This window comes from Bactrocera tryoni, chromosome 5 (genome assembly GCF_016617805.1).
Source record: "Bactrocera tryoni isolate S06 chromosome 5, CSIRO_BtryS06_freeze2, whole genome shotgun sequence".
In the NCBI taxonomy this organism is placed as follows: domain Eukaryota; kingdom Metazoa; phylum Arthropoda; class Insecta; order Diptera; family Tephritidae; genus Bactrocera; species Bactrocera tryoni.
In genome coordinates, this window is record NC_052503.1 from 17,229,182 (window position 1) to 17,247,246 (window position 18,065).

General features: G+C 31.3%; 1 protein-coding gene across 3 annotated transcripts in view; it reads right to left on the bottom strand.

Moving 5' to 3' along the window:
• LOC120777513 (purine nucleoside phosphorylase-like) overlaps positions 1–15,723 on the bottom strand; it is a 23,057-nt gene extending 7,334 nt beyond the window's left edge. For 2 of the 3 annotated variants that reach the window (XM_040108880.1, XM_040108878.1), the window contains exon 1: positions 15,083–15,722. In XM_040108880.1, the coding sequence (XP_039964814.1) occupies positions 15,083–15,195 (113 nt within the window). In that variant the 5' untranslated portion in view covers positions 15,196–15,722. Of the gene's footprint in view, positions 1–2,347; positions 2,459–15,082 lie in introns of all 3 variants that reach the window. The other variant, XM_040108879.1, reaches the window with a different exon arrangement.
• Positions 15,724–18,065: the final 2,342 nt, after the last annotated feature.

Genomic DNA, 18,065 nt, shown 5'->3' on the forward strand with positions numbered 1-18,065 from the left:
AAAAAGCTTTCAATTAACACAATAAATCTTGTCGTTGATAATTTAAATCTATCGAAAATGTAATTAAAAAACAAATTGAGGAACGTAGTCAAAATTATTTTATGTTGCCAAACAGCTTTTGAACTGATAAGGAAACCATTTAAAGGCCATAAAAATTTACGAATGAGATTAAAAATGTGCTTTCCGCAAGCATACAAAAAGGACTGAAAGAAGAAAAACATTAACTACGGCTGCATCCGAGCTTATAATACCCTTCACAAATACAATATTTTTAAATATATAAAAATAGCGAGAGCGACAGTTTTTTTTTCGATGGTAGATATTTTGGGCATAAAAGCGTTCTTGCTCGACTCATCCCAATAAAATTTACTTTTTAAGTAGAACCGTAATAGGTTTCTTTGGATGCGTTTCTTTATTCCGATCCTACATTCATGGAGAGCATTATAACTGTCACCAATGAAACATGAGTTTATGAGATTGACATGCAAACAATAATCAGAATGGAACCCTTTTTCAGTCGATCGAGAGACAGCCAAACAAAATTTCGCTGAAGGAGCTGAAGGCCATCCAAAAGTGCTTTATTACCCTGGGTATTCTCACTTCGAAAATCGTTTTTTTTTTATATTTTGACAGTAAAACCTATTGAAAACATGCTGTGAAAAATTCAGACCGAAATTCATAGCATTTGATAAGTTACAGCTCATAGACGCCGACGTGTCGTAAGCGACTGTCTACCAGGAGCCATGACAAGTCTTGCATTTTTCTCGAATCATCATTTTCTGAAACTGTCATGGTCCTAAAAAACAAAGTATTCAACCGATTGCTTTAAAATTTACATATGTATGTTCTTCTACTCAATTATAGTGATCGTCTCTACCAGAATTGTTTATTTTGCGAAAAATATTTTCAAATTTTTTAACTATTTTAACGAAAAAAAACAAGATTTTCGTGCATTTTTTGAAGTTCGACATTTTTTTTTGTTAATGAAATTGATTATATTTGGTAGGGATGATAGCCGCAGAACTACTGAATAATAATCCATTCTTGATTTTTTATTTCAGACAACATGAACAGCCATACTATCACCATGACCAGTAAACTACCTTTTTTGTTAGGGACTGCTTTGATTAAGAAAAAAAATATATTAAAAAAAAAAAAACGAAAAAAAAAAAAAAATTTTTTGTACATTTCAAAAATACAAATAAAATATATTAAAAAATTAAAATGATTGAATTTTGTTGTCGCATATAAAAAATGTTCCTAAAAAAGTGGTAAATGTGTGCGTTCACATGAGTATCCCTAAAAATGTTTCATGGAAGACTGGAATAATCGTTGACATAAGTGTATTACTTCCGGAGAGGATTAATTGAAGGCGACAAAATAAATATTGGTGAATAATTTAGCATTTTGGATTTATTTACAGTTTCCGGCAAGTCTCCATTGAACAAAAACAAATACAAAAAAGAACAGAAAAATTTTTCATAAAAGAGAGTGATTTGATCTCGGCCAGTTGGTTGTCTCTGAACAAATTATTCGGAGATTATAGCGTTGGTTTGAAATTAAAGTCTACTGAATTTCGCCAAGATATCTCGTCAAATAAAAGGTTCCACTAAAAACTTCTCCTTGATCGTTCAGTTTGTATGGTTCCGACAAGTAAAGTAGCTTTTTGGGGAAAAAACGGACGTAGGCAAAATTTCAGTTCGATATCTCAAAATCTGAGGGACTAGTTCTCGTATGTGCGGATTGACAGACAGATGCGCTTTGATAAATCGACTCCAGCTCCTCAGGCTGAACGCGTGGGCACCACAAAATGAGTAACATAATAAATTTAGAGAGAAAAAACATTATATACAACAATATAACAGAGAAAATTAATAATAAAATAAAACAACAAAAATAAATAATCAAAAATGTAACAAAATTGTAAAACAAACGCGAAAATAATATTAAACAAATAAAATATACACAATAAAACTATTAAAAACTAATTAAAAAAATAAAAAATGGGCTAAATTTAATAAAATGCAGTTAATTGAAATAAAACTAAAAATATTACGCAACTTAAACAAAAAAATTTAATAAATCAGGTAGTATAGGTAGGACAGTTGGTTAAGACGGAGGTATACATATAAAGTTTTTTTGTTGTTTTTTTTTTTATAAATGAGAAAAAGTTTCTTGTCTACTTATACACAAAAAAGTGGATATCAAACATGTGTAAGTAATTGTGTGCGAATTTTGATGAATTTGGACAAAAACATTAAATCAAAAACATTACATCGAAACGTGTGTTAATATAAAAAAGGACAAACAACGAAAATTGAAAATTTCGAAAATTTGGACTACAAACTTTTCTTCATTTATAACCATCTTAATGCGATTCTCGACTTCGACTTCATCCAAGGTGTCCTGCTGATTGTTGTTGTTGTTATTGTTGGCGGACGTCGAGCCGGCGGCATCACTGGAATTACAACAAAAGAGAGAGAGAGTGAGAGTGAGTTTAAAAAGGTGGCACAATTCAGTATCCGCATGGCGATTTGTTGTTGTTGTAGTTGTAGTGGTTTGGTGCAGAAATTGCATTTTATTGTTGTTGTAGTGTTTTGGTGCAGAAATTGCAGTTTGTTCAGCAGGTGTGCTTGCGTGCATGTGTGTGGGTGTGTAAGTGTGTGACCTTCACTTGAGAACAGCAACAATCTTAACTCGATGGTGTGACGTGCTATTTATTGCTGGAATTTGTTGTGTTGTTGGCAGCTTGTTAGCCAATTTGCTGTGTCTTTTTATATTTTTTATTTTAGTGCGAAATATTTTGTTTACATGTGTGTGTGTGTGTGTTTGCTTTAATTATTAGTTGTTGTTGTGATTGGAATTATTATCGAACTTGCTCTGTTCACTTTCGTGTTTAAAACAACAACTGTTATTGTTGTTTGTTGACTATGAGGCAATTACGCCCCTTCCAATAATTATCAGTAATTATTACTAAAAAATCAATAAATCGCCTTTTGCTTGGCAAATTTCTTACGAAACCAGTGAACTAGAACTTTTTATGACAACTTAATTGATTGACAACACAATCAATGTTGTGCAAACAAAAAATGTGTGTGTGTGTATATATTTTGGGCTCTTACATTAGGTTGTGGCCAAATGGTGTGTGATATTTGTAATATTTTTTAATCTAAAAAAACTGCTTAGAAAGTATTTTTATACCCAGAACAGAAGAAAATGTAAGACCCTGTAAAAAATATGTAGTATAAATGACCAGCCTGACTAGCTGTGGCGATTCAGTCAAGTCGGCCGGTATGCTGGTTTCTAGTCCCTCATTTTTGAGATATCGAACTGAAATTTTGCACACGTCCTTTTCTCACGAACAAGCTATTTATTTGTCGGAATTACCGATATTGGACTAGTATAGCATATAGCTGCCATACAAACTGAACAATTCAAATCGAGTTCTTGTAAGGAAAAATCTTTTATTTATTGAAATATCTTCTAGAAATTTGGCACAGTTTATTGTCAGAGCCAATAATGTAAACTCCGAAGAAATTATATAGATCGGATAACTATAGCTAATAGCTGCCATATAAATTGAACGATCCAAATAAAGTTCTTGTATGGAAAACTTTTTTATTTGATGGGGTATCCTCAGAAAGTTTGGCATAGATTATTGTCAAAGGCTATAATACAATCTCCGGTGAAATTATATAGATCCGATAACTATAGCTAATATCTGTCATACAAACTGACCAAACAAAATCAAGTTCTCGTATGGACAATTTTTTTAGTTAGCAAGATATATTCATGAAAATTGGCAAGGATTTTCATCTAACACAGCGCTACAATCTTCGAATATATGATTCAGGTCGGACAAGTACATAATATAGTTACTCTACAAACCGACCAACCAAAATCAAGATTTTTTAGTTTTTTCTAAGGCTTCATAAAAACTTTACCTTCATATAACTTTCTTGCCTACAACAGAGGCTGATGCTATTCGTCTTCTTCTCTATTCGCATAGACATCGTTTATAGCCGAGTTGAAGCTATTGCCTGCTGGCCATTCTATTGCCTATCCCCTTATGCACAAAATAAATATAAATATCTTTCAAAGAATTTCCTCATAAAAAAATAAAAAAAAAATAAAAAATGCTTTTTCACACCAACAAGTTCCTTTGCGATTAATTGTTCAACTGAAAAACAAAAGTTTTGTAAACAAATTAAGAACCACCCTCATGTATCAGCGCAACTATTGCAAATTCAGCCAACTTATCAGGTATTTGGAGTGAATGCATCACATGGTTATGTAATGCGCGTGCTATTTATTATCAAATTATAGATCATTATTCAGATGTTGTAGTAAGGTCAGTATTGATTTGTTTTCAAAATAAATTATTTGCACAGAGCAAACATGTGTTCACATGTCTAAGAGTGCTAAAGTGCACATAAATGCATGTGCAAATAAAATTATATATTCAAATTCGAATTATGATGAATAATTCCGCTAACATTGTTGTCAGTTAAGTACCCTTTACTGCACCCGTTGGCAAAATGTGCCAATATTTGAACTGAACAACATATTAACGGAAAAAACAACAAATTTAATTAAACAAAGAATGCTCTGTTAAGGAAAATTGTATGTAAGCAGACGAGTATTTGTAGTTAATTTTCAAACGGAAGTGAGCAACGACTTCGAATTATTTATGCCGGCCCATCTACTTTCTATCGATTTCCTATTGGACCAACAATGAGGAACTACACTTAGTGAACATTTGCATGCCATTTTAGATCATTTGTTAAGGAAGTAAGTAAATTGAATTTTAAGAATAATAAATTGCAATCCCAGCTATTGCGAAGAAAAAACAGGTAAATAAATTACAAAAGCAGATTTGACGCGTTTACTGTTTTTTGCATTTGCTGAGGAAACTTATCAAATAATGCAAAAATTTGTATATAAAAAGAAAAAAGAGACATCTAGGCAGAAAACTCCAAAAAATTGGTAGGTCTTTGCTTAGTTACTATGACAAATATGAGCGCGATCTATCAAACAGTTTGTGTACGGCAGCTGCTTAAGTCGATACACCCCAGTTGCGATTTTTGCATTGATAAAAATGTCGAACAAAGAATTTGTCTCAAATTTTGAATTTCTAACCAAATTTCATGTCCAAAAAAGTTGCGAATTTTGGAAAAGTGATTTAGTTTTAGTAAAAACACAAGGCTACGTGTGGTACAAAGCCTTCAAAGGCGGTCGAGAGATCGTTGAAGACAGGCCTCGTTCTGGACGAGCTTCGACCTATTCAACTGATGATAGTATTAAGGGGTTACATGGGTTTAAGGGTTTCAAATAATCGTTTTTTTAATACTAAATTCTACAACATCTCTAGAATATTGTCCTACATTTTCAAGTTGATCCCAGTAATATGTAGTTGCGGAGAGACAGCCTTGAGAACTTGTGCGCTCGTGGTTAGCTAGGTAAGTGCGCCGTCTTTAAAGACATTTTTCTCGAAACTGTGTTTGTGAAGTCGGTTGGCAAGATTTCTCGAGAACTACTCACTCGATCTTCATGAAATTTTACACAGGTCTTTGAGACACAATTTTTAAAGACTTGGACGAAGGATTTTTTTGAACAACTATTTAAAAAAAAATGTTGCGAAATTTTCACTGAATTTTTCATTTTTTTGTAAAAATGTCTGCCAAAAATCCAATGTTCAGTTTTTTCCTTCGCCCAGTACTAAGTTAAGGTTTTAATTAAAAGTCGCATTTTTTCCATTTTGAAGATCCTGTAGGAGTTATCCTGCCAACGCGGAAGCATCTTTTTCCCGAGTTTAAAATATTTTTTGCCGAAAATTTAATTTTTTATATGAGAAAAAAATTATTGAAAAAAGACTGTTTTTTATCCAAGGAAACCCAAGTAACCCCTAAAACAAGTGAGAAGGTAAGAGAGCTCGACATCTCTCGCGAATCCGTTCGAAACATTTTGGTGGAAATTTTGGGTATGAAACGCGTTCTTGCTCGACTCGTCCTGATAAAGACGAATTTTTTCAGGAAGAGTACTGTAAACATAGTTATTTGGACGTGCTTGATCGTGCGCATTCCGCTTCCAAATTCATGCAGAGCATTTTTACTGCCGATGAGACATGAGTTTATGAGTTTGACATGCAAACAAGTCAACAATCATCATCAAAAATTATGTACCCTGGTCTAGTAACAAACTCATGCCGTTGACTTCAATTCAAGAAAGTACCTTGGAACCTCATAAAAGTTGTATAACTTAATGCTTCTACAGTTATACTTCTACAACAACTTCATAATGCTAGCTCTTCTCACTAAAACGTGTTGCTTGTTCGATTCGCCACTCTCTAAGTAGTCGCGCATTGACAAATGCTGTAATGCTGCATTCACACATTTCTATTTTAGTTATACAAATTGTATTAAGCAGTATGTACTAAGTCCACTCTTAAATGTGAAAGGTCATCTGACCCACGGGAAGTGAAAGAATACAAATAATAAGCTGAATTGGTTTGGTGCTCGTAAATTTCAATTTTGCGCGCTTCACTTAACTCACGCATTTATCATATTTATGCAAACATACTATATGTATGTATATCACTTTATGTTCGTATGTATGTAGCTGATCTATCGCGCGACGTGTCAAGGTACTTTGAGATAATCTACGCATTAACCAAACATCATCAATCAAATTCAATTAAAGTAAAAAGGCGACAAATATGCGTGATAATTTGTATTTCTCACACACATGCGAATGTATGTACATATGTGTATGTATGTATATGTATACACACGTAAGTAAGTATTTGCTTCAATTGTTCTAAGCGACAGTGTTGACATGGATTTGCAGAAATTGAAATAAATTGTCCAATTTGTGAAAAGTAAATTATAGAAGTATATTAATACAATTTTACATTTGTGTATATGAATTTATGTATATGTATGTACATGTTTGTGCTATGGAAAGTTTGGAATCGTGTGACCTCCGGCCATCAACACTTTGCTTGGTTTGATGTTGGGAAGGCTTTGGTGACACTTTCAAAGAAGCGTCTACTTTTTTTCTTAAAGAAAATAATCAAATAAAAGTTTTATTTTACAAAACATGAAATGATGGAAAATATATTATTAAGTTATGGTCTCATAAGGTAGGTCAAAAATTTATTAATTTTAAACTTTATACTCTGAAAGAATATATCTTAATATTAAGGCAAGGTCCTTCGTTTTTTAATTTTCTATTTTTCTTTATTATTAGAAAGACAAATGTATATTAATAATATTAAAGAATGGCTTATTATGTTAATGCTATTTTGAACTCATAACATTTTTCAAAAATCTATGTAGTCTATTATCGATAATTCGGCACCTCTTATGGCAAAATTTTCAAGCAGACAGAACTTCCTAATTGTCAAGAACGCATTACTTCTAGTATTTCTCTTGCAAAACATCTCTGTGCAAAAAATGGTAAGACTTTTTTAATTTCAATTCAATACTTCATAAAATAAACTAATTGGTCCTTGAGAATCGACGATTAACAGTCAGAGATCTTAATGGCATCGTTGAAATATCAGAAGAATCAGTGAAAAGCATTTTGAAATATGATTTTGACCTAAGAAAAGTGAAAGCACGATTGGCTCCAAAATCACAAAATTTTTTCGAAAAACAGCAACGCGTTAACGTCTGTGAAACAGTGCTTACCGACTATCGAAATTTCATGGAACGTATTACGAGGGCTGCTATATATATTCTGGCCTAGGGCAACACTAAGTGTTGCCAGGTGCAATCTGACATTTCCATTGGAAAGTTTGACATTTTTTAGCATAACATCACTCAGAACGTTTTGTCATTTAATCGTGAAATGTTTTGTTTACAGGGAATTAAAAAAGTCTTCTCGGCCAAAAAATGGAATTAACTCGTGAACATTTTCGTGCGATCATTTTTCACAACTTTCGACGTGGATTATCACGACAAAAGTGCATCGATGAACTAAAATCTTTGTATGGCTATGAAGCACCATCCTATAGCACTGTGAAAAACTGGTACAACGAAATCACGAAATCGTGGCCGACGCTCGCTCAAAGACGGATTCCGTGAAGGTCGTCCAAAAACAGCCGTTGTGCCAGAAAACATCGATGCCGTACGTGAACTGATAATGCAAGACCGTCATGTAACATACCTTCAGATAAAGGCATGCCTATGTATTTCTCCCACCAGCATACATTCGATATTGCATGAACACCTGGCCGTAAAAAAGGTTTGTTCTCGTTGGATCCCGCACAATTTGACAATCGCTCAAAAAAAGGCTCGTGTGGATTGGTGCTGAAAAAATACGATCGCGGTGCTTCAAAAGACGTTTATAAGATCGTCACAGGTGACGAATCATGGATCTATGCGTATGAGCTCGAAACAAAACAGCAATCGACAAAAAATAAAAAATAAAAAAAATTTAAAAAAAACAACAAAAAAAAACATTTTCGTTGATAAATATGCCTATTTACATTATTAGGCCAGAAATATATACAGCAACCTACGTAATATTGGCGAATATCGTGTGCCAAAGCTGCAAAAAATCACGCGAAAGCAGCTCAAAAATGAAGGTTATGTTGAAATTTTTCTTCGATTATCGACGTGTGGTGCATTCCCAATTCTTTCCGACAGCCCAAGCTGTCAAAAAGATAACTATTTGAGTGTTATGCGCCATTTGCGCAAAGCTATTCGTAAAAAAAAAGTGGATGGGCCGACAACTTGGTTATTTTTCGCAAAATTTTCAATCAATATCGTGTCGTAACTATCATATTCGCCTGATTCAGTTCCGTGTGACCTCTGCCGATTCAGTAAACTCAAACGACCGCTCTGGGGAAACGTTGGCACAAGTCGTAGGGTCAACGGAAATTACTATGAGAGGGACGAAGAAGAAGAATTTAATTTAAGAATTTCAAAAATATGAACAAAGTCTTACTATTTTTTACTCATGTAGCATTTGCAATGTCAGCACAAAACAGCCAACTTTTGATCATTCGCAAACATCATGCATTTGTAGATATTTATGTACTATAGAATTCAAAAAAAAAAAAAATGCAAAATTCTTTAATGATTTGACAAGAATGTCATAATTCATAATTGCCAAAACAAATGGCAATAAAATGCCATAAAAAGAAAGAATATATATGAACTTGCTAGTTTTAGTGATAAAGACAGTTGATAAGCCTCAATGAATTAAGAAAAGTGGGTAAAGTTCACAAAAATTCCAACAACGAACACAAATTAAAAAATAAATAAATAAATAATAAAAAATATAAAAAAAAGAAAAAATATGTAATCATAACAAAAATTTAATTAACTGTTCTAGCATTGACATTCATTTTTTCGTCGAGTTATCGGAAATTTCGTGTTTCAATTAATTGAACTAATAATAAATGAGTTTGAATGTATGCGTAAACGACTGCCAGTGAGCATACATGCGCCTACAAGTGCCTAAAAACAAGTTTATCAGCGAAGTAGATGTTCAATGCACACACGTACTTATACATGTATGTATGTATGTATGTATATGTATTTTTACTTGCACACTTGGCGCACACACCCACTTTTTACAGCCAATGACGCTCACCGCACATATGTGTGTATGTGTATATCTGCGTGTGTTTTTTTCGCATTGTGCGCTTGTGTGTGTGCACACACCTACTTACAAGCCGCAGCGTCTGCCGCAAGCGGCCTCAACGAGCAGCTGTTGTGGCAACAATTCGCGTCAATGTGGTCAAAAGCAAATTGTGTGTGGACTTTATGCTCACAGGTGCGTTACTTTACGCATTTTTTGTTGTTGTGCCAATTGCCTTTAATTGTACTTTGTCCATTGCTGAAAAAGCGCGCAACCGGTTTGCGCACAACCGCGGAGCAAGGCGGCCTAAACAGCACACTTTTTACTTCGTAGCGGATGTGCGCATAAAATGCTGAAATAAAAAGGCTGGCAACGTCTTGAGCTAGTTTTTTTCAATATTTTTTTTTACAATTTCAAAATTTTATGTTGGCTGAGCTGTGTTTCGGTCGTTTTTGAAGTCAGTTAATATTTTGTGTGTTAATTCCTCGTCTTCTTCTTCGTATTCTTTCTTTATTTTTATTATTTTTTCAGCTATTTTCTTATTTTCCTTCTGCTTATTTTTCTTCTTTTCTTCCTTTTCTTATTTTTACTACTTTTTCACATTTCTCTTTTTATTTTAACGTTTTCTAATTTTTTTCGTTGGCTCGTGGCAAGACTTAATTTATAACAGTTCGAATTCGCTATGTCACCTAATAATAACAATAAAAATAAATTAGATACATACATATGTATGTATGTATGTACATAAATATTTGCATAGTGGGTTGTGCTATTTCATAGCACACACACACAATAAAAACATACTTGTATAGCACATACATACATACATACATACATGTTTGTTTATACCTTTTTTGTCTCTCAAGCATAACAAACGCTTCTCTTGGTATGTATGACTATATATGTTTGTATTATATATGTACATATGTATGTTAATTTTTGCCTACATTTTTGTTGTTTGTGATTTTTGTTTTTCTTATTTAGCTGTTTGTTCGAATTTTTCTGTTTTTGTTGGTATGCATAATTCGTCCAATTTCGTAGACAGCAAAATCGATGGACGTTTGGAAAAATATTAGTTTTATTGTTATTGTTTTGAAGCTAAGTTAGTGCGTCAGCCGCAAAGTCAGGTTCAGAAAGTCGCATATGAAAGCTTGTTTTTTGTTTTTAACATTTAGCGGCTTAAATGAAACAAGTGTTTCTTACAAATTGCCGCTAATTCAAATGTGTGTGAAGGGTAACATGTTTTCTTCGTCAATTTTTGAATTGCTCTGTATTAACTGATAACAGTATAATTTATTTATAGAACCGTCTTTTTACGGAGGAACTTTGACATTTGGGCATTTAATATCGATTTTTATAGCATAAATCTAATTTTTACGGCATAGATGTAACCTTAAATTTGTAGGGTGTTTGGGTTGGAAAGTGTTAAAACTCGATTGAAAAATTCCATTGTTGTATAAAAGTTACTGAGGACTTAAAACATGTCAAATTCAGGGACTTTGAATCGAAAATTAACCATAAACACACATTTTAGAAATGTCTTGAACCATGCCGTATATAATTTCTGTTCAAAACAAAGTTAATTTTTTATGTTCTGAATACGAAAAAATGGTACGTTAAAAAGATTTTATTTAAAAATATTAGAAGAAAGTGCTAAATTGGTTGATCTAGATTTCTTCGATCTTATAAAGCATATAATTTACAAATTTACCTTCTTATTTGACTCAAATTAGCTTCGATTGTTATCGTAGTGCCATAGAAGAATTCACCAAATCGGTCTGAAAATGCTGTTGAGTTGATATTCTTAAGCCGGGCAAGGTCTGTTTGGTTAAGTAAAAGTCGCATTCATAAGTTATGTACATAAGTCGAAAAAGTTAGGTTAGGAAAAACTAGGCACTTTTAAATTTCATAAATAACACTGGTCAACAAAAAAAAAGTTTCTGTTTTTAAGCTCAAATTCTGATTTTAGACATTGAAAAACATTCGAATTCTTATTTTTAGCTCGTAAAGTATGATTTTGGCTGATACGAATGGGCCTATTGGTAAGGCAGAGCGCTGACCAGTACGGGGGTTACAGTTGGCGAATAGTGGACGGCCTGCTAAGAAGGTTAGAACCAGCGGCGAAGAGCCGAACAGATGCCGCCTTTAAATAAGCTTTGATAACAACCCCCACCGGAGTTGCAGCAAGGGAGAACCTATCCAAGATAGCGAGGCAACAAAGCGACGTGGGATCATACAACCACCAGCACCTAACGTGCACAGACGTCGACGAAAGCCCTGGGCAAGGGCTTATCAGAATCGAAACAAGTAAGATTCTGAATATTGTGTACTGGAAACCCGGAATGGCTCAGTTATGACAAAGGGCTGGTGAGAGCATATACATACATATATACTTATATAATATATATATGTATATAATGTTTATTATTTATTTATAAATAAATAATAAAAAAATGCCAAAATTTATTTAAATAAAATTTTAATGCATAGAAACTTAAAATGAACTCCAAAAAAAAAGATTTTCCAAAAATTTTAAAATTTAAATTGCTGCTTATAATTATTCTTAAAGTACAACAAAATTTTTAGATTAACATAATTAATTACTTTCTACTAAATCCTGCTATATTTTTTTTCATTTTGAATTTCTATTTTTTTTTTTTTAATTTGTACATGCTCTTTGCATATTTTCGTTTCATTTATCTATGATTGCCAACAAACAAACAAACCATAGCAAAATGGACCCAAAATCTGGCTATAACTGGCTTCAACTGGTTTGACACTTAATCTGAGTTGGTTTGACGGTGTACATCTACATTGGTATGTACAAATGTATGTATGTATATACCATTGACATAATATACATACATACACGTAAATAGGTACACATGGCTGATTTGAGATTTCTTGCATCATACAATTGGTTATCTGAGCCGTTTCGCCTAATTGGAAAGAGGCTAACAAAAAAATACAATAATAGAAGATACAAAAAAAAATAATTAAAGCAAAATAAAACAAAAAACAAGAAGTGGCGCCATACTAGAATGCTACAGTTGGAAAGCTAAGCCCAAACATATTTTGGTAATGCGTACGGCCGTTAGCTCTATTTTCGAAAATAGCAGATCTACATATATTTCAAGGAATCTGAGATCATTCTTGAGAAATATTATAATTTATAGTGAATTTTCTTGGAATTAATGAAATATTTTAAATTTTTTCTATATTTATTCGTATCTATAATTTGTCCTATTACCCGTGCCATGTGGGCCCACTACTTTGTTGTTAAACAAAAACGCAGAAATCATTCAATAGTTTTACTTTATCATCGCAATCCTTCTTTGTATGCCGCTAGTTTTGAATTTAGCGTGGTTTTGGCATGCGAACGGTGTAGGTTTTCAAAATCGTTCACTCAAAAGTAGAAATGAGCATACATAAGTATGTATACAAAATTATACGAATTTATGACAATGTAGGCCAAACAAGAACGAAATTAAACAGGTTGATTGACAATTTTTGAGCAGTGATTTTGCGTTGATTATAGTATATGTACGTAGAAAAATATATTCAAAAAAAATTTTAATTAAAAAAAACTGTAAATGTATGAGAGACTATTAATAAGATCGCTTTATTAATAAAATATATATTTAAAAAATTTAAATTAATTCAAAAATTGTAATTTAAAATTAATTTACTTTAATCAATTTTAATTTAAAATTAATTCAATATAATTAATTTATTTATTTTAAAATTAATTTAATTTAATTAATTAATTTATTTTACAATTAATTTAATCAATTTTAATTTAAAATTAATTCAATATAATTAATTTATTTATTTTAAAATTAATTTAATTTAATTAATTAATTTATTTTACAATTAATTTAATTTAATCAATTAATAAAATTAATTGAATAATCAATTAATTAAAATTAAAATTGATTAAATAAATTAATTTTTTAATTAAATTTAAATTAAAATTTTTAAATTAATTTTAATTTAATTAACTTAATTTTTTTAAAATAAAAATATATATATATATTGACATTTTTGTATTTAATAATCAATTTAAATAAATTTTTCAATTTATTTTAATTAATTAAATGTACCCGAAAAATTACAAATATTTGTAAACCAACCAAATGTTTTAATATTTTTTTGAAATAGTTAAATAATTGTGAAAAAAGTACTGATAAACTAAAAAAATAAGATTAATTATTTTTATATTATTATTTCTATTTGAATTTTTATTTTTTGAAGAGTTTTGCGAAACACAATATCAAGAATATCAGTTAACAATGTAGAAAAATATTTTTGTAGCAGGTTTTACTAATTTATTTTAATTAAATTTAAAATTTATAATTAAGAATTGTGTTTATTATAATAGCAGATTCGTTATTTTTTTATAATTTCGTTAAGATTAAAATTATTGAAAACAAAAATATGTAATTTAAAAAAAATTTATATAATATCAGAATATTTTTTTTAATGTTCCAAAAATTAAAAAAATATTTTTACCCTTAAAAACATATTTTTTTGGAACAACAGAGTTAATCGAATTTTTTTTCACATTAAAATTAATTTAAAGTTATTTTGATAAATTTCAAATATTCAAAAGGCAATTTTTCAATATAAATTTCAATGAAAATAACAATTTCAAAAATAATTAAAAAATTAACTATATTATTTCTTTATTGCAACAGCAGAATTCCTCAGAACACAGAACTGGTTATGAAAATTATAAAAAATATATGTTTTTTTTTGAATAAAGAAGAAAACATTCTGCAATTTAAATTGATTTTTTTATTGGAACAGTTAGACGCTTAAATCTATTTCGCATTAAAATTATTTTAAATGTGGTTTTAAAAATTCAAATTATTAACGAAATATTTTTTTTATTTTGTAAAATATTAAAAAAAAATATTTTGAATAAAAATCTTATTTTGTAAAATATTAAAAAAGAATTATTTTGAATAAAAATTTTATTTTGTAAAATATTAAAAAAAATTATTTTGAGTAAATTTGTATTTTTCAAATTAAAAATATTTTTGGTTTTAAAAATGTTTTTTTATAATAGTATAAAAAATAATATGATGTGGCTTTTAGTATAGAGAACTTTCAAAAAAAATTTTTTTTAATTTTTATTGCGGCCTAAAATGATTTATGTAAAAAACTACATAACCCCAATATGACTTTTCATTGTTAGATATAAACTTCACTCAAAAGATTTTTTTTAAATACTCCTTTAATGCTGAACATCAGTAGAAGTTATGCCTCTTTAGAAAAATCAAATTATTATTTTTTGTTGTTGGACACTTTGTTGTAAAATAAGCAAGTGGGTTTCAGTGTTCATTCAAAGTATATTAAATTAGTAATTAACCTCTACATTTTTAAGCAAATTTGATAGTCATTATAAATATAGCTGTGTATGTACATATATACATATATGTATATGTATATTTCATATGAATGACTAAAAAATTCCGAATGTACTTACTTGGGACATTCCTCGGCAATGTAGTTGTTCCTGCCGTTCGCGTCGCCGTTGCTGTTGCCATTGAGGGCTTTGGTCTTCAGCAGGCTGGTGCCGTTCAAATTGAAACCTGTCATTTTTGTTGTTGTCGCTTAGTTTTATGGTACACTTGTCGTTGGTTAGCGCAAAGTCTGCGATCTGCGGGTAAAACTCTTTTCTAATGCTGCTTGCGTTGACACAAAAAGCAAATGAATTTTTGGTTATCTCGGTCTGCTTGAATTTGTTTAGAGATTGCACTTAAATGGTTATTTAACTATCTTTTCTTTTATTTTCTTTTTACGAACAGTTCACGTTTTATAACACAAATAAAATTTATAACTGTTTAAAAACAAGTGTCACAAGTTTTTTCTGTTTACAAATGATCTTTATATGTACATATGTATGTCTTTCTTCACAGTCTTCGACCAAACTCCACGCTTAAAAAATTCCAGCAAATTCTTTGAGCTGTTTCTTTTTCAATAGCTTCTGCTTCGCAGTTTCTACGATCACTTTGTTTTACTTTTACTCCTAGTGTTTTAGATCTTCATAGATTATAATCGAAAGATGCGCGCTTATTAGTTTGTTATTTACCGGCTTGCTGCTTGTTGGTAACTGCTCGTCGCCGTTGGACATCGGCGCAATTTATGCTCGTTGCGCCGATCGTTGTCCATTCGCTCTGCCAGCACACCCTACAAGCTGCACTCGTCGGCTGTGGAAGTGGCGAATCGAAGATAACACAGATGCGAGCACTTCGGAGCGAGCTGCAATGCCACTTTTCTCACTTTTTTTGGTTGAATTACTTGATAATAGGCAGGTGTGGGAATAGGAAAGAAAGTACATAAGTACATATGTAAGTATATATACATATGTAGAATTCTTTAACCTATGACGCGTGGTGCTGTTTTGTTGACTTTTACTTTTTCGACATTTTCTTTCGTCCCACATTTGGCTGATACGCTCTTACCACAATGGCTATCGTGTTTGTTGAGTTTAAGAGAGCTGTTGTGTAGCTCAATATTTGTATAACTCATTTATGAGCTGAGCAGAGAGTCGGTTTATTTAAGAGTTTGCCGAAAACTGTTTACGTTTGAGTATGTTATTGATGACTTATGCAGCTCATCATCTCTCGCAGGTAACCGGTTCAATATTATATAATTTTATACATCATTAGTTTAGAGAAATATCTAGAAGTAAAGAGTTGTTCTACGTTTTTTATATTTTTATTATTAATAATAATATCAATCATTAATCGGTCCGCATTTTTATAAATGAAATAATATTAATAATAAAATAAAATTTTTTATAAAAAAATATTTATTGACTTAGATATTTACTATTTTCTATTATTAATTAAACTTGAAAAAATTAAATGAAAAAGAAAACAACTTTTTTTTTATAAATATCGGGTGATTTTTTAAGATGCATCCCGAAAAATGCACTGTTTGGTGTGGTTTGTACGCTGGTGGAATCATTGGACCGTATTTTTTCAAAGATGCTGTTGGACGCAACGTTACGGTGAATGGCGATCGCTATCGTTCGATGCTAACAAACTTTTGTTGCCAAAAATGGAAGAACTGAACTTGGTTGACATGTGGTTTCAACAAGATGGCGCTACATGCCACACAGCTCGCGATCGGAGAACAATTCATCTCAAGAAATGGACCCGTAAGTTGGCCACCAAGATCATGCGATTTAACGCCTTTAGACTATTTTTTGTGGGGCTACGTCAAGTCTAAAGTCTACTGCAGAAATAAGCCAGCTTAACTATTCCAGCTTTGGAAGACAACATTTCCGAAGAAATTCGGGCTATTCCGGCCGAAATGCTCGAAAAGTTGCCCAAAATTGGACTTTCCGAATGGACCACCTAAGACGCAGCCGCGGTCAACATTTAAATGAAATTATCTTCAAAAAGTAAATGTCATGAACCAATCTAACGTTTCAAATAAAGAACCGATGAGATTTTGCAAATTTTATGCGTTGTTTTTTAAAAAAAAGTTATCAAGCTCTTAAAAAATCACCCGATATTATTTCTTTAAACATTGAAAGCATCTAATGATATAAAAAAACATATTTACTTACATCGCCAGTTTTCGACAACTTTTAACCCCAAAATCGATAAATCTTTATAAAAAAAAATTTAGTATTTGCTCAATATAAAGGCGTACAGGTTCAAACCGGTTAGTTGTTGAGGATTTAAGGAGCAGACTTCTGTGTCAGATATGATCTCTCTTGGACGATTCTGTATCCCACGAAAAATCGAAACATTTACCGGTCTTTAACCCTGTTAGTTATGCTACCTTATAAACACGCATTAATACCTACATATGTATGTATGTATATGTTTGTATTTCTTCGCCACTTTTTTCAAGAAGCTAAATCAGAGATACATTCACAAATTCCAGTGGAATCTGTCATCAAAATTGAGACCACAATTAACGCTTATATTCTTCAGTTAATGTTTTAAAACTTTTACATATGCCTTAAGGATGCTAACCTCAAATTAACTAACCGCTAGGTGCTTAACGAAACTTCATTTGAAAATAATCATACAAAATTTTTAACATATTGGATCTGATTAATATTGATATTTAATTTATGTTGACAAAATTTTCAAATTTTTTCTGTAATCAATTCAAAAGTGTTGTTGGAGTGCCTGAGAAACATAAAATGCAACGTTATCCTACTAGGAAGGATAACTTTTTTTGGAGTGGGAAATGCTAGGGCTTTAAAAAATTAGTAAAAGTCTCGAACATATTTCCTATTTTTTAAGGATTTTTTTACCTCAAAGCATAAATTTATTAATTAGACTTGTAATCGCTGAACATGTTCCAGTGTTAACGAATCAGATGAGCGAAATGTCAACAATATTGAAGGAAGTAGTACCCAGAAGAGGCGCTCACGAAACAATTAAAGAAATAAAATATTTTCAAGGAAGAGCTGTCAGCGTCAGTTATGGATTCTTAAACCA